Source organism: Agelaius phoeniceus, chromosome 15 (assembly GCF_051311805.1).
Source record: "Agelaius phoeniceus isolate bAgePho1 chromosome 15, bAgePho1.hap1, whole genome shotgun sequence".
Classification (NCBI taxonomy): Eukaryota; Metazoa; Chordata; class Aves; order Passeriformes; family Icteridae; genus Agelaius; species Agelaius phoeniceus.
In genome coordinates, this window is record NC_135279.1 from 3,683,023 (window position 1) to 3,698,605 (window position 15,583).

Here is a 15,583-nt window from a genome sequence, read left to right on the forward strand (position 1 = left end):
GGAGAGCCTGAGGGTGGGAGCAGGGACTGGTTGGCTGTGTTGCCCCAGCAGGATCTGGTTTTGAGCAGCACCACACACCCCCTCCTTCTCACCTAGCGACCCCTCACAGCTTGCACAGAGATGGGAAATTCCTCCTGGCTGCTATCCCAGGACAGCAGAGCTCCCTGGGTGGCTCCAGCCACAGCAGTGGGACACCTTCCACCTCTGCTCCATCCCAACTCTCCAGCATTCCCATGCTGGGCCAGGGAAGAGGCTAACCCTGTGTTCCTGCCCATGGCAGGGGGTGGAGTGAGATTTGCTTTGAGATTCCTTCCAGCCCCAACCATTCTTGGCTCCAGAACAGGTCCCTGCAGCAACAGGCTCCTACCCCTCTGCCTTAGGGCAGCCCAGGCTGACCCTCTGACAGGGACCAGCCTTACACTCACCTCCCACACCATTTCCACCTCCCACCTGCTCCACGAGGGCTGACCCAGCCTCATCAGCTCCCTCCCTCCCTGAGGCCAGAGCTGATGCCACAGCAGCAGCCCCAGCCCTGCCATCCCCCGTGCTGGGCACGCTCTCATCTCATACAGCAGCTCCATGTGTAAGACCAGAAGCTGAGTGCCCCCACAGCAGCTGCCCCCCTCCCTGGGCAGGGGCAGAAAGCAGCAGCACAGACATGCTAGAGGCAGAGTTTATTACACTACGCAGGCTAAGAACCCTGGGCAAGGCCCCACATGGGTAAGAATCGAACCAGCTCTTTATCAAAAAGTTAATACTATAGTCAACCCCAATCTCCTTTGGTCATTACAAAGCAAGAGAAATATTAAAAGAACAGTATTTATACACAGAGGGAAGCTGAAGAGAGTCTGTCCAGCCCTTTCCCCCCACCCCAATCCCAGCACGTTCCGGTGCTCAGTCTTGTGTCTCTCAGGAGCAGCAGAGTATCAAATCTTCACAAGATGTTGGGTTGCTGGGGTTTTATTATTATTGTCATCAATAAAAGCAATAATTACCAAGAGCTGCCATTCCTGTTCCTCCCCAGGGAGGGCAGAGGGGCAACAGCAGCTCCCCCCTGTGTGCCCCCCCGGTGCAGGGGATGGCCGTGTGTCCTCTCGCCAGCGCACACACGGAGCACGGCTGGCACGGGCCATGTGGTCTCTGATCCCTCGTTTGTACACAGTCTTTTAAAAAAAATATTGTATTATAATAATAATATGAATTTCTCTTTCCGTTTTGTGTCTTCTGGAAAAAAAAAAACAAAACAAAACAAAAAAACCAAACGAAAAAACAAAACAAACAAAAACAAAACCAAAAGGAAGTGTCAATCGTCCGTGAGGTCCTGCACAAAGAGGACTTCCGTGTGGCTGAGTCCCGCCTCCTGCAGCGTCGGGGGGTTGGGCCACTCCTCTGTAGGGAGGCAGGGCAGGACACGGCGAGGGAAGTTGGCCTCAATCTGGAACTTCTCAGGGCTTTCTTTCAAGGAGAACAGGAAATCGTGGATCACCTAGGAAAGAAGCACAGAAATAATTGCCAGCTGGGGGAGCAGTGACACAGCCAGAGTGAATCCCTGGCATCTCGTGGGGGAAGGCTCCCAAATTTGCACCATCACTGCACTGTAGACCTGAGACAGCCATTTCCTTGGCACACATGAAACTGGGCTTGGCACAGAGCACTGGGAATACCAGACACTTTTGACTCTTCCTACACCTTTATTTCATAGGGAGCAGTGGAATTATAATAGAAATTATATATTCTATATAATTATAGAATGTTAAGGGTTGGAAAGGACTCAAAAGATCATCTAGTCCCACTCTGCTCTGTCATGGGCAGAGACACCTTCCACCTCTCTTTCAGGAGGCAAAAAAGCTTCTGCCACTTTTTCTGCTCTTCCAAGCTGGTGGAACCAGGCCCTATAGCACTCTCCTTACCAAGGAGCAGCTCTGACTGTCAAGGCTCTCAGCAAAGGTCACCATTTGGCAAGTCCAAGGGAAAAAAGCCACCTGCAAGTCTCTTTACCCCTGTGTTCTGGAATGCCCCTCAGCTCTGCCCCAAGCTCACCGTCAGTGACTGTGTGAAGTGGAATCGCCGCTCCACTCTGGAATCGTTGGGCAGCTTGAAAATGATCTTGACACTCTCTGGGTCATCGGGATGTGGCTCTGGAGGAAGGCATTCTGACCTCCTCTCCTTCTCCTCCTGCAGTGTCTGCAAGGCAAGGAGGGAGCAGGAGCAATGGCTGTGCACCCAGCTGACCTTTGTGCCTGTCCCCTGCAGCACAGCTGCTCCAGGAGCCTTGGGAATGCTGAAGCCCCAAGCAAGGTAAGCAATTCCCACTGCAGGCCAGGCATCCCACAGGACACTGCAGCCCCTCCTGCAATCCCTCTGCTCTCACCTGCCGCCGCCTCTCCTCTGCCAGTTTTTGCTGCTGCACTTCCTCCTCTTTCTTCTTCTTCCTCTCCCTTTCCTCCTTCTTCTTGCGCTCCTTCTCCTGGTCCGCACGCAGGGACGCCAGGTACGCCTCGTCCTGCTGCTGCCTCAGCACTTGGGTTTGGTTCCTCTCTTCCCTGCAAACACGAGTGGGAAGTGGTCAGGGCTAACAGGCCCTGAAGGGAGGGGATGGCAGGCTGAGGGCAGGCCCAAGGGTGCAGGGACAGCCTCCAACTCATAGAAGCACACAGCAGGTAACGCCTTGGGGTACCACAAGCTCCCAAAAGGCCAAGCCAGGTCCCCACAGTCCCTCACAATCAAACTGCTTCCCAAGGGTGGGTAGCCCTTTAAAAGGCTTCTGAACCTCTGCAGGTTGGCAGAGCTGACAGACAGCACAAGAACAATGCCCAAGATTCCTGCCTCATATCTGAGACTCTTCCTGGTTTCATCTCCTTCAAGTAATTCCTTGCCCATTTCATAAACTGGAACGTGTTACTGGGTCCCCACACAGGGCATGGGGCAGAGAAGGGACAGACAGAAGTCAAATGGTAGGATCCTGTTTTGGATGCAACCTGTACATCCCTAAGAGTCACCAGGGACTTGTGAGGCCCCACCAGAAAAGCAGCCAGAGCTCAGCACAGCCAGCCCAGGCAGCAGCACACAGCTGTGGACACCAGCTCCCACTTGGATCCTACTGGTTATTTTCCAAGCTTTCCCTGCAAAGCTCCAGCATGCCAAAGGTGTGCTCCAATTGCAGAGAACAGAGTACTCACATCCACCTTTCAGTGGTGGCATTGTGTGTGCAACACATCTGGCTCCCTGGCTATAAGATGGCCTGAATGTATGGACTGATGGTGCCCCTGGTAAGAGGAGAGCCCATGGGCTGTGTTACAGAACGGGAGGTGCTGAGCTATGTGCCTACACACGATGTCTGGGGGAGGCAGGGGACAGAGCAGAGCCTGCCTCAGCACGGTTTGTGCTGCTGGAGCTCTGGTCCCACCGTACCTTTCCAGGCGCTCGGACACCAGGTACGTCTGGTTGGCATCCATGATGAACATCAGCTGGTTGATGAGGTCATCAGCCTGGATGAGGCCCTCCAGCCGCCCAACCACCGTCATCCTGCGGTCCTTGAGCATGATCACGGCCAGGAACGGGTACGTGTTCTCCCGCAGGGCCTGCGACACTGAACGGGCACAAACGTCACCACCCCTGACACGAGGGCCACCAAGGGTACAGCACAAGGGCTCCCCATCACTGAGGGCCAAGGAAAGCACCTTCCCCAGATGTTCTCTTTTCCAAGGCAAAAAAGGCCTCAGGCTCCGTTTTGAAAATTAAACCCTGTAAGTTAGCAAAGGGAGGAAATGGCTTTGGGAGCACAAAGACTGATGGGAAAAAACCCAAGCTTTCAAATAACCAAAAAAGGCTCTTCTAACTCAAGCAGGAAGGAAGTAAATGGCTCTGAATGCCCATTGAAAATGGACAAAGCCATGGGTTTAAACTGCAGGAAAAGAAACACGGGACAAGCATTTGCTCAGGTGATTAGGGATGGTTGGACTCTGGAAGAAACTGTCATGGGGGAGATGGCAGTATGTCCACATTGAACATTTCTGAACAAAGTTAGGCTGGCTCTGCTGGAGGCAGGCTCTGTCTGAAGCAGGGAATGGAACAGATGATGTGCTTAAGCTACTGTTCATATATGGCTGTTGATCCCCTCCTGGAAACACACATGGAACATCATGCAACTTGGAGCCTCTGTTACCAATGGAGCCCCCCAAACAGAATCAGAGCAGCTCAGGGATTTCATGGAAGGTCATGATCCCTTCCAGTTCTCCTTCCCAGGCTGTGACTCCAAAGCATTGCAGCAATAAAACAGGAATTAGTCAAAGATTGCCTCCTCAGAGAGCTGTTCTCTCAAGTTGTTGATAACTGGGAGCAGAACTATGGAGCCCAGACTGACCCAGATGTAGCATTTTCCTGACCATGAAGCAGAAATGGTGGAAACAACACAGGAGCCATGAACAGAACTTTAGGAAAAGGCTCCACTTGCAGCAAATCCTTACCAAACTGCTGTCTGGCCAGATTATCAACAGCTCTCAAACACTGTGGGCTTTTGAGGAGACACAGAGATTGGTTGTGGATTAAGGTGACTGTCTCAGAAAGGGAAAAAATGCACCTAACAAGTCCTTCCTGGCCTCAGGCATCACAGGAGGCAGGGTTAAGGACAGATCTAGTTGGATACTTGTTTCTTCACTCAGTTTATTCCCAGCACACACCCACCAACTCCCACTGAGACAAGGCACTGAAAGCAGCCTAAATGCCCACAGCAACGAACACAGAACTACAGCTGCCCAGAAACAAAGAACGGTGGAGGTGAAGATCAGAATGTATTTCCTTGGCATCCAAACCTTTGAGATACCCCAGGAAACCAACACATGTATTTTCCCAAGCAATCCTGAAATCTGTTGTATTTTGTGCAAATAGACAAGAGTGTTTTACATGTGTAAATCTGCCAAAGAGCATCTGGCTTGTTCCAGAGACAGGAGGGGACAGGTAAAGCCCAGGACGGACACACTCACCTCTGTATCCCTCTGGTTTATTGGTTGAGCAAGCCCAGAAGAGCATTCTAGTGTTGATGAGGGTGATGACCTCAGGTGCACACAGTGTATTGCTGGGGGATGAGAAGAGACCACGTGAGGGAAGCAGCATTTCAAATACAGTTTGAAAAACAATTTGGGAAACTCTGCTACCTACCGGCAGAACTCATCTGTGTCCTGGTGGTCATCCCCGTGCAGATAAACCAACAGGAAGCGCAGCTCCCGCTTGGCATCGTTCAGTGCCTTGGCAAAAGAGCAGAGCAGGTCGAGTTACACAGGATCTGGGCAAGGGGAATGCAGCACCCACAAGGCCTGGGTGACCCAGGCCTTTACTCTGCCACTGGAGTGGATTTAGTGAAGCAGCAGTGGAGGATGAACCTGCCAGACCTTCTAAATGAGCCTTTCTTTAAGAGGGCTACAGTGGTGTTCTCTCATATCCTCTCAGGATGTGGCTTTGGGGAACACTGAACTCAGAGTGAAACTGGGTAGGCAATGACAGGGACTGACACCTCAGCTGCCTCACCAGACTCAGCTAGCAGTGAAGAACCTCCTTCACTCCTTGGACTCACAGTGGCCAAGGCTGAGCTTTCCCTTGAGCCTGCACAGGACACAATCTTCAGACCACACCAAACGAAAATTCTATTAAAACAGGTAATAAATAATGCTGCAGGCCTCCCAAAAACCAGACAACAGAGAAAAGAATCCCTCCCTTTCCACATCTTTAGTGTCTGGATTCCACCCACCCAGGAGCATTTTTAACAAGACCACAGGATAAGTGCACAATATGCTCCCTGTTTTACTGGCACTGAGTTTTGGTAGCCTAATCATTCCACAATTACTTGAGTTTGGATTCCAGGAATGACAGAGGAGCCTAAAAGAGCTGCAGAGGCGGTGAGCTCCATCACTGTGCAGTGTGGAGCAGACAGGCACGGACAGTTTTTCCCCAGGCACTTGGGAAGCAGTGCTGATCCAATGTCTGATGGGATGCTCTGCAGGAGACCCTTCCCTTGGCCAGGCTGAGAGCAGCTGTGCAAGAGGCAGTGTCCAGGGGGATATCCCTCTTCTACAGAGAGCCCCCTCAGATCTGATATATGGCACACTCGCCTCCCATAATTTCTTAGGGGCTCCCTCTCAATTTTGAGGCCCTGAACTGTTGTGAAGTTGCATTGTGATACAAGCCCAGGCAGTTAATCCCAATTTGGTGAACAGAAGGACAGACTCTGGCACAGCACACCAGTTTATAAAAACAAAGGCAGGATTACAAAGAAAAGCTGTCGGCTACAGAGACACACAGACGGTCGAGGAACAGCCAGAGTAGCTTTGCTTTCCAACTTTGCAGGCTTGGCAAACCATCAAGCCTGGCAGACACTGGTTTCCCAATACACTTGTTCACTAGCTCTCCATTACCCTGTTAAGAGAGTTTGGGGATAAATGCTGGGCTTGTAGATGAAAACCAATTTTGCCATGTAGGCCCTGATACCATGTGGCAAAATCACCAGACCCCAGGACCTAGGCACCAAGACATGACACTGACCTGGCTGTAAGTTCCCTGGTAGAAGACAGGGTGTATCCTCCCATATTTTTCCTCAAACATATGAATAAACGAAATAATGTCACCCACTGGGTCGGTGACCCGACTACGAGGATCGGGGCGTATAAAACGCAGAGCAAACCTAGGAAGGAAGCAAAGGACACTGCAAATTCAGCTCACTGACTTCTTGAGGCACAGGTTTTCTTTTCTACAGATAAGTCACTGGGATTCATAAAGGGGAAAAAAGTCATAGCTGAGACCCTTGAACATTTATAATCTGAACCTAAACTGGCACCCGCTCCAAACTGATACCACTGCTGCAGAACCAGCCCCCAGTGAAGATTCATCTCATGGCAGGGATCAGTAAGGATCCGAGTTCTGTGTGATTAAACAGCTTCAGCTTCCTCTGAAGCATCAGGCATAAGCCACACCAACAGTAGGAGGTTTGAAGAATTCAGTCAAAGATGGGCTGTTAAAAGCCACACGGTTTTGTCCAGATAACTTTGAAAACTGCATTTCTGCTAATCCAGAACTAACAATTCCAATGTACAAAGAGTTGCAGAAAGAGAACATTACACTATGAATCCTGTGAAACTGTCATTCCTCTGAAGCTGAAACAGCTTCACTGCAAGGCAAATATCAGTGCTGTTTAGTTCTACTGATGCACAGAAGATGCACTGAACTTTGGAAATGTCTTTAATGGGGAAAAAAAGTAATACAACAGGGAAACTGCCAAACCAGGCAGATGGCAGGACTGCTGGCTATTTACCACCACTACCATTCCCTTTTCCCTCTATCAATGCTGTAAAGGAGACAAGAATCAGTGCTTTGGGGCAGTAAAGGGAGAAGAGGCAATTGACACCAAAGGGAATAAAGCAGAGGTGTTTCCAGTTTGAGTTTTGCCATATAACATCCAGGAATTAGGGCAGGTTAATCTGCAGCCCAGCCCAATGGGACATGACTCTGATGTTTGTCCAAGAATACCAAACAGCTGGACACTGTTTTGCTACCCCTTTGTGTGGCACTCAGACTATAAGGCTGAGTGGAGTTAGAGATCCAATTAAACACTTCATTTACAGAGCTGCAAGGTGCTCTGCAACAAGATTTATTTCTTCCTGAACAGCACAGGAATTTACAAGGCCACAGATAATGCCAGTTAAGGAAACAAATGGAAAATCTGCCATGAGGCTTAAAGATCTAAGTGACAGAGATCCAGCCAAATCCGAGCTAGTGTGTTCCCTGATGCAGTCAATAAGTGAGTCAGCACAAACAAGGACTTACCTAAATATATCAAGTAATGTGTAATAGGTGAATCGGAATGGAAGCATTATGAAGTAGTAACCCCATCCTAACAGGCCCTGCAATTACAAATAAGGAATTAATTTTCTTAACTATACAAAAAGACTAACAGCCCCAAGTCTTACAGGTGCTCGTTCAAATTTGTTTGTAAAGCATTAATGAAAGTAATTCTGTATTCTAGTTAATACACATTTAAGGGGGGCTCTAAAAAGAAAAACATTATCACTGTCACATGGAGGGGACAGTCCTTTGTTCCAATTTCACTGATCAAAAGGCTTTACTACACCACAACAAGACAGTCTATGACAAAAGAAAAAAAAAATGTCCTCATACTGTGAATCACAGCATGGAGAAAATCTCCACAGCAGTAACAGAAACTGAAGGAATAGCGCTACATTTTGTTTTTGTAAGATAAAATATTTAGAAAGGAGATAACAGCATGCAAAGAAAACTATTTCTTTAGCTGCTTCCAAGTTCTGTATTCACAGAGAGTCAGCCAAGAAGCAGGACAAATCCAAGTAAGATAACTTGCCCTTGGCTGTGGCCTTGAGACAACGTAGCTGTAGATCCTGTGGTCAGCTGTATTGACCTGCAACGGCCGCAGTGGAGGAGGATTAAAGACACTTGGGACACCTTCTTGCTCGTTCAGTCGGTCCTGCACAGCTGCCTTTGACATAAGAAACAGCAAAGGGAGGTTTCAGGCATTTTATGGTTTTCATACTTTGGACAGCGACAGTGGGTATTACTTGTCCACAGCCCCAGGGCACTGGATAAGCACAACTCCTGACAAACAGGAACCCCCAGTGCTCTTTTCCATGTGGAAAGCCTTCTCCATGGCAGCCAGCACACAGGCTCCACGGGAGGCCACATCCTGTGCCAGTCAAGGGATTGTTCACAGCCATAACAAGTCTGCTGTGTTTGGCTGAAACCAGCTCTGCAGGTGTGTGGAGATACAGCTCTAAAGAGCTACTTGGGTAAATCCAGGGGGGACAGATTAATCTTACTGGTAGGGCCCCTCCTCCCACAGAGGGCTGCATTTAATCCAGGGACTTGGAAAGTGCTGCAAGTCCCATTTTCAGTGGTACCTCTATGTTCCAGTTGTGCTGCTCCAGTGTGTGGCGACATTGGTCCATGGACTCTATGCCAGTCAAGTCCTAAAGAAGGAGAATAAAAGCAGATGAGTGCCAGAAGTGCTGCATCCTGACTGCTCTTAACAAGGCACGAGCACATGGTGGCAGTTACCACAACACATTACCACAATGTTTTCAAGTGCCCTGCTCTGAGTTGAGGAGCAGAGTGACCTGCAAACACACAGGAGGCCTCAAACAGGCCTTTGCACTCTTCCAGCACCAGCCAACTCCCAGTGTGCCCAAGGTCTGTCACTACAACAGCACTCAGCACAGTCAAGGGTTTAACACAATTCTGCCCACAGGCTCCACTCTGAAAAGATGTGCTGGGCCAATGTCCTCAAACATCATCTTGAACTCAAAATACTGACAAAGCATTTCTGAAAAGTCAAGATGACTGTTACTCCACTCACTGCCAGCATAAACAGAAACTAAAACCAAAACAAGCCAGGCATTACTGAAGGTGATGTTCCCAGCACCAAAGGGGAAGTAAAAAAGCATAGTAAACAGTGTAGTAAAAAAAGCAGGAACAGTCCAACACAGGGCCTGAAACAGAAAAAGCCCAAACACACTGACAAACCTCAAAGCCACTGGGTGTATTTTAGCCCTGTGCCAATCAGAATTTCTGCACAGGAGATCAAACAATTGTGTCTGTTTATTACAGGGAGCCACATCAGTATCTCCTGAACAGAGACAAACGTTTGCTGAAGAGAACACCCCTGTCACTGTGCCACAGAAACATCTCTCCCCACTGCACTTGCTTTAAGGCTCAGCAGATGTTTTCCTTGCTTTCTTGAAAAGCCCCTGACGGGCTCCTGACAGGCTGACCAGTCAAGAATGCAGGGAATTTTTTTTTTTACTGAAGAAGGATGGTGCATGTATTCCTCCCCCTGCCCTCATTCATACATTCCACATGCCATTTCCACCCGAGTAACAAACACTGTGGACAAATGCCCTATTCAATCTCTGGGCTCAGTTCAAACTTTTGAGCATTTCTTGGCTTCTTTCTCACCAAGTCTCCAGATCACCACCTTCTCTCCTATCTACTGGGCAAAAGTCATTGTTTCATTCTGCTGTACAGACCCAATGAGACTGCTGAAAGCATTGTGACTGCAGAAGTTCAGAAAAAAAAGCACTTCAAGTCACTGTTCAGTGGTGTATAAATATTTATTAAAAAGTAAGTCTGCAGCAAGCCTTGCAAAGGAACACTGCAGAACAGGATTTCATAGAAGAAATAAAGCTCAGTGGACTCCTCAGCTGTTGCTGCTAGAATACCTTTGATTATCAGTTTCACCATTTAATGTTTACATTTAGCTATCTTTCTTTGAAGATGTGCTTTGCAGAGTAAAATTTAGGGTTTGTTTCCTGACTTTATTTTTTATTAAATTTATTTTGCATTCTAACTTTATTTTTTCAACCTGAATTTCTACAGCAGGCACTTCAGTGTCTTTTTATAAGGACACCATTAAAGGCACCTGCAATCTACTCAATTAATTGATTTTACAATGGAGTCACAATGTGTTTATTCCAGAGCCTTGAAAGTCTTCTGATCACCACTCCCCAATATTCTGGAAATTCTGGTGGTGTTCACAAAGTTTACAAGATTCAAAAACTCATTTACACCTTTGTCTCTAAATGCCTGGATTATCTGTGAGCACTAAGAACATCACCAAGCATTCTCTCCTTTTTAAATTATGCAAAATTCTTCTGCAGTTTTAGGTCAGAAAGCAGCAGAGCTATCAACAAGCATTTAATGAGCACTGAAACACTGCAGCATTTGCAAGACCATCTGAGCTCCACAGAGACACCAGAGCCAGCCAACTCCACCCTTCTGACCGCCACCACAGTGACAGGCAGCTCTAGCCACTTCTCAGTCTTCTACACGAGCTCTCCAGGGAGGTGAATTTCCTTTTACTTTTTTTTTTCTTAGCATCTTAATTCAGCTGCTCTCAACTCAAAGCAGAAGTGACAAAGCCACTCCAACAGCTCCTGCCACTTGTCTGATCAATGAGGCTGAACAATTAAACGCTGCAGGAACAGCTGCCGGCAGAGGCAGCTTTTAACACTCAGCACCTTGCTGGCTGCTACTGTGATGTGCTCCACTGGATACACCACAGCTCCACCATGCTCTGGGAGACACAGCAGGGCTCAGAATGACCCACACCCGATGGAAGGAATGGCAGGACCACAGTTCAACTGCCACTTCAGACAACTCTCGCTGGCAAACACTGATACTGGTCATTATCACCCCCAGGGCATTCCTAGGGCCCCTGCTTCGCCAAGTCATGGAAACAGATCAGAAACTTGAAACTCCACATTATTTCCACTGCCTCAGCATCTCTGGTAAACTTTGATCAGCTGCAAACTTACACACATGGCAAACCAGCACATTCTTAGTATCATCAGGGCTAAGAGAATAACCAGCATCTTCAAACCCTGCTGCTCTCATCTCTTATTAGCTGCCATCCAAGAGCATGGATCTTACAGACATAACAAGTAGTTAAAATTAGTCCCATTAAACCAGCACTCTCAAACCTTCAAATAAATCCAAGCTCAACACAGTGGCTAATATTTCTAAAACAAAATATTAAATTCCACAAATGCCAGAAAAGTTCAATAGTGCCTTCTCGACCACCACACAAAGCAAGAGTGTTATTGTAAAGCATAAGGAAGCTTTTGCTGGAGGTAATGATTTGTATCTCTCACCTTTGAGACTGCTCAGAATCTTCTCAATACTGAAGCAGTGGAAAGTGCAATTTCATGCTTCAAAAGTAGAAGGAATACCCTGAGTGGACAAAGGTTGTAAACTGGACTTACGAAAGCGTCGCCTCTACAGATCCGCTCTGATGTTGAAACACAGCACAGGAGATGCAATTCCACAGCACTGCCTGGCACTGCTCTTACTTCCCAGCCCACTGCCAAATCCAGAGAATTACTTTCCAAGGGTAAAGAACATATGAGTTCTAACTGGAAAAACACCTGAACCAAGAGTTTCTCATTGCATATTACAGCAAATGCCTTTCTGAGGGTTTTGATTGATTCACTGAGTGGGAAAGCTGCCTGGAGTTTCATGTTTCCTCCTTCCCCTAAATCAGAGCCATATCCAGCCTTGAGCATTCTGTTTTCCCCAGCTGAAGTCAGAGATTATGAGTGCCAACTCTCTTGCAAATAACACTCCATTACTTTACATTAGCATATTACAATATCAGACATCAGCCCAAGTGTAATGGGCACAGATCAATAACCAGATCCTAGAAAAGCTGCTCTTCTGATTCTTCCATCTCCCAAATGAATCACATCTCCACAGCTTTCCCAAACTGTTCACAGCAAACTTCTCTCTCCAAATGTCAGGACAGCGAGGTCTTGACAGATGAAAAATTTAGATGCTTTTATTCCCTTACATTATTAGCCAGCTCTCTGGCAGTAAATGGGAGGCTGAAAGCATGCAAGAGGCTTTGTTGCTTTCATTTCAAGTTTATCCCAGTTCTCTTTACTGTTTTTTTTCCTTTACTAACCTGCCCCAGCATGGTGCAGAGAGCTGCCCTGTCCCAGCCCTGCCCACGAGAAGGAAGCTGCTGGTTTCAGCTTTCTGCCAGCAAAGCTGTTTGTATGAGCACTCCAGAACCCAGCACACAAACAGCAGTGGGATTAATGCAGAGCAGGCACTAACACAGAGCTGTGCCCAACAGCTCAGGCAGGACAGGAGAGCACATTCACCTCTGCCTGGAAAGGTGCACTCTCCAGCAGGAGCAAGATAAACAGTTCAGGGCAACAGCATTTCACCCCAAAGAGCTGTTTGCTAGGTGAACAGCAGTCCTTGCTCAATGCTTCCCTCCCTTTGGCTCTCTATTTCACTGAGGGCCTTCTACTATTCCTTACCTCATCCTTGTCATCCTGCCTTCTTTCCTGGTGTGCTCTGCTGCTCTCAGCACAGTGCAGGGGGACAGAACCTTCTGTGGAAGGGCAGTGCTCTGTCACCATGGAATGCTGCACAGCCTACTTATGATGGCACATCACAAAGTGTGAAATCATCCTTGAAAACACTGAAATGTTTGTTCCCAGCAAAGTCAGCAGGGATCCCTGAAGGCTTTCCAAGCTGACTTGTAGCAATGTACAAATTATTTTAATGACACTTACTTAATCTCTCCAAACACCTCATTCTTCCTATTGGAGTCTGAGGAAAAAAAATCTCTTCCAAGTGGACTGATTTACTTTTGAGGAAGCAGCAGGACTCACACCTGAGCCCTTCTCAGCTAGGTGGGACACATCAGAGGAGAAGGAATCACAGTGGGGGCCGTCATTAGCCCTGGAGAAAGCTGATCCAACACACCCCAGAAGAGGGAGGATCCTGGCTGGTATCCAAGCCTTCTGGACCACAGCTTTCACATCTGGCTCTGCACAGCAGTGGTCTAAGTGAAAAAATGTCTCCCCTTGACAGCCTGAGGAGTGTTTCTCTGTGCCTCAAACCAGAGCTTGACAGGAAGCTGGACTAAAGTATGAATCCCTCCTTCTGGTTCCCTGGCAGCGCTCTGTCCATGACAACACCAGGGAGCATTGGGAAACAGGATTATTTCACTTCACAGCTGCCCACAGGGCTTTGAAAACAGCAGCAGAGGCAGTGGTGAGAGCAGCTAGTGCTACCTGTCCAGATCAAGCAGATGAGCAAGAACCAGGATCTCTCACAGCAAGAGAATGGGACATTTACATGTACAAAACCCTCACCTACTCAGAGGCAGCACAGGGACAGCAATGGCTGTCACTGCTCTGTGCCTTTTGTCTGTATTCAATCTGACTGCCCAAAGAGCTCAGTCTGCAGGAGACTTAGAAAACATCTGGAAAACAAGTTTCCTCCCAGGTCCAGTCATGGGAAAACAGCTCAGCACAGTAATTAAGTCAGGGGGCTGTGAATCAGGTGAAGGCTTGGGAAGGCAATGAGTGGAATGATGAATACCTGCACTGGATCATCTGGGGAAGGCAGGGCCAGATGCCTCTGAGTCCTTTTAAATCTACAGTTACATCACACCAAACTTTCAATGTACAGCCTTAAAAAAATAATGTAAAGCAACAAAAGCGGACAAAGCACTCTTAAAAGTAATCACGGGATTTGTAAAAGAACTGCAATCCAAGGGATGTCCTACAGCTCAGAAACAAACCCAAGACACCTGAAGGTAATTTTCATTGCTCAGCACATTTAGTTACTCATCACTGAGCAACCCTAGGAATTTCAGCTGCCCAGCACTGTTTTCTCCCCAGTTAACCACATCTTCAGACTGTGTTTATGATCATTCATCTGCCACACAGCCCCAGGCCTCGCAAAGCAAAGGTTAAGCGACCTTGCCAGAGTTGTGTAGCAGATATAGATTAGATCATTACAGTCTCCAGCGGCGTTACCCAGTCGTGAGGGGCAGGAACCATGTTCCACAGAAACCCACTGGATAACTCTGCCTCGGTGCCAGGAAAGGCTGTCCAGCTACGACAAGGAAAAATTTCAGACTAATTAAAATGGCCGGGACTTACCAAAGAGTTTTTCCTGCTAGGAGTGTACTGAGCAGCCACCTCTCAATTAGCGATGACAGAACATCGCCCCAAAGAAATGTTAGGGGCACAGAAATCTCATTCACCCCGGCCAGGACTGGGACCACAGGTGTCTCTTCTCTCACCGTCCCCTCATGCCCAGCTCGACACCCCACTCCAGGACGGGCCTATCCGGCTCCGTGAGCCCCCTACCCCCCAGCGCCGGCGGGGCGGGCCCAGCTCAGCCCGTTCCGTGTCCATGCACTGCCTCCCCCGCTCCCGCCGGCCGGCGCGGGCCCCCGGGACGCGGCACCTGGAACTGCAGCAGCTTCTCGGTCTGTTCCGCCGTCAGCTCCCGTTCCTCAGGCGCCGCCATTTTGCTGCCGCCTCTGACCCGCCGCTCCGTCACTCTCCGGAAGTGACGTCGCCCACTTCCACCCCAGCCCCACGCGGCGCGGCCAATGGCTGTTTATCGGCCACGGCCGGAACTGCCGCGCCGCATTCCGGACACAACCGAAGTGCTCTAGGGCCTGTCCGGAGATGCCCGAATCCCATCGGCGGCGCTGGCCGCTCTCGGGTGTCCCCGGCGGGCGCACGTAAAGTTCCGAAGTGTGCCGAGCACCGCTCGGGTGTTCCCGGCGGACAAACGAGGAGTTCCGAAGCGTGCCAAGGGCTGCTCGGGTGTTCCCGGAACAGGCCGGGGATGAGGGCGCAGCCTGTTGCTGTGGGAGCGGGCCCTGAGTGGGGGGATATGAGCCGAAGACCCCCGGGAGCTGGCTGTGTTGCCGTCACCGTGGGGGCTGCCGGACACCAAGTGGGTCCTGCCCGGGCACCTCCGGTCCCGTGGGGTGGGTCCTGCCCGCTACCTCTAGTCCCGCCGGGTGGGTCCTGCCCGGCACCCCTCGTCCCGCTGAGCCGCCCGTTTGCCGGGCCCAAGATGGCGGCGGCCGCTAAGATGGAGGAGGCTGTGAGGGGCCCCCGCTCCCACCCGCAGCTACGAGCGCCCGCGTGAGGGGTCGGCGCGGCGGGACCGCGGCCAGTCGAGCCCCGGGGAAGGCAGGCGGGGAGCCCCGGCTCCCCGTGCCCGCGGCGGCTGGCGGAGAGGCGGGACG

General features: G+C 49.5%; 1 protein-coding gene across 1 annotated transcript; it reads right to left on the bottom strand.

The window, feature by feature from the left end:
* Positions 1–659: 659 nt before the first annotated feature.
* FAF2 (Fas associated factor family member 2) lies at positions 660–15,497 on the bottom strand. The gene is made up of 11 exons (XM_054642564.2): positions 14,785–15,497; positions 8,916–8,984; positions 8,363–8,497; positions 7,813–7,889; positions 6,535–6,673; positions 5,158–5,243; positions 4,983–5,074; positions 3,412–3,589; positions 2,372–2,543; positions 2,041–2,184; positions 660–1,486 (listed from the first exon to the last, which is right to left on the bottom strand). Exons 1-11 carry the CDS (start codon positions 14,845–14,847, stop codon positions 1,304–1,306), a joined length of 1,338 nt encoding a protein of 445 aa, XP_054498539.1. The 5' UTR covers positions 14,848–15,497; the 3' UTR covers positions 660–1,303.
* Positions 15,498–15,583: the final 86 nt, after the last annotated feature.

What these genes read in the sequence shown, in the direction of transcription:
- FAF2 (XM_054642564.2), bottom strand. Translation starts at nt 14,847, where the DNA reads ATGGCGGCGCCTGAGGAACGGGAGCTGACGGCGGAACAGACCGAGAAG. An exon ending in TCTCAAGGCCACAGCCAAGG is followed by an intron (nt 7,890 to 8,362) that starts GCAAGTTATCTT and finishes TTGTAATTGCAG; the next exon opens with GGCCTGTTAGGATGGGGTTA. An exon ending in ACATTACTTGATATATTTAG is followed by an intron (nt 6,674 to 7,812) that starts GTAAGTCCTTGT and finishes CTTCCTTCCTAG; the next exon opens with GTTTGCTCTGCGTTTTATAC.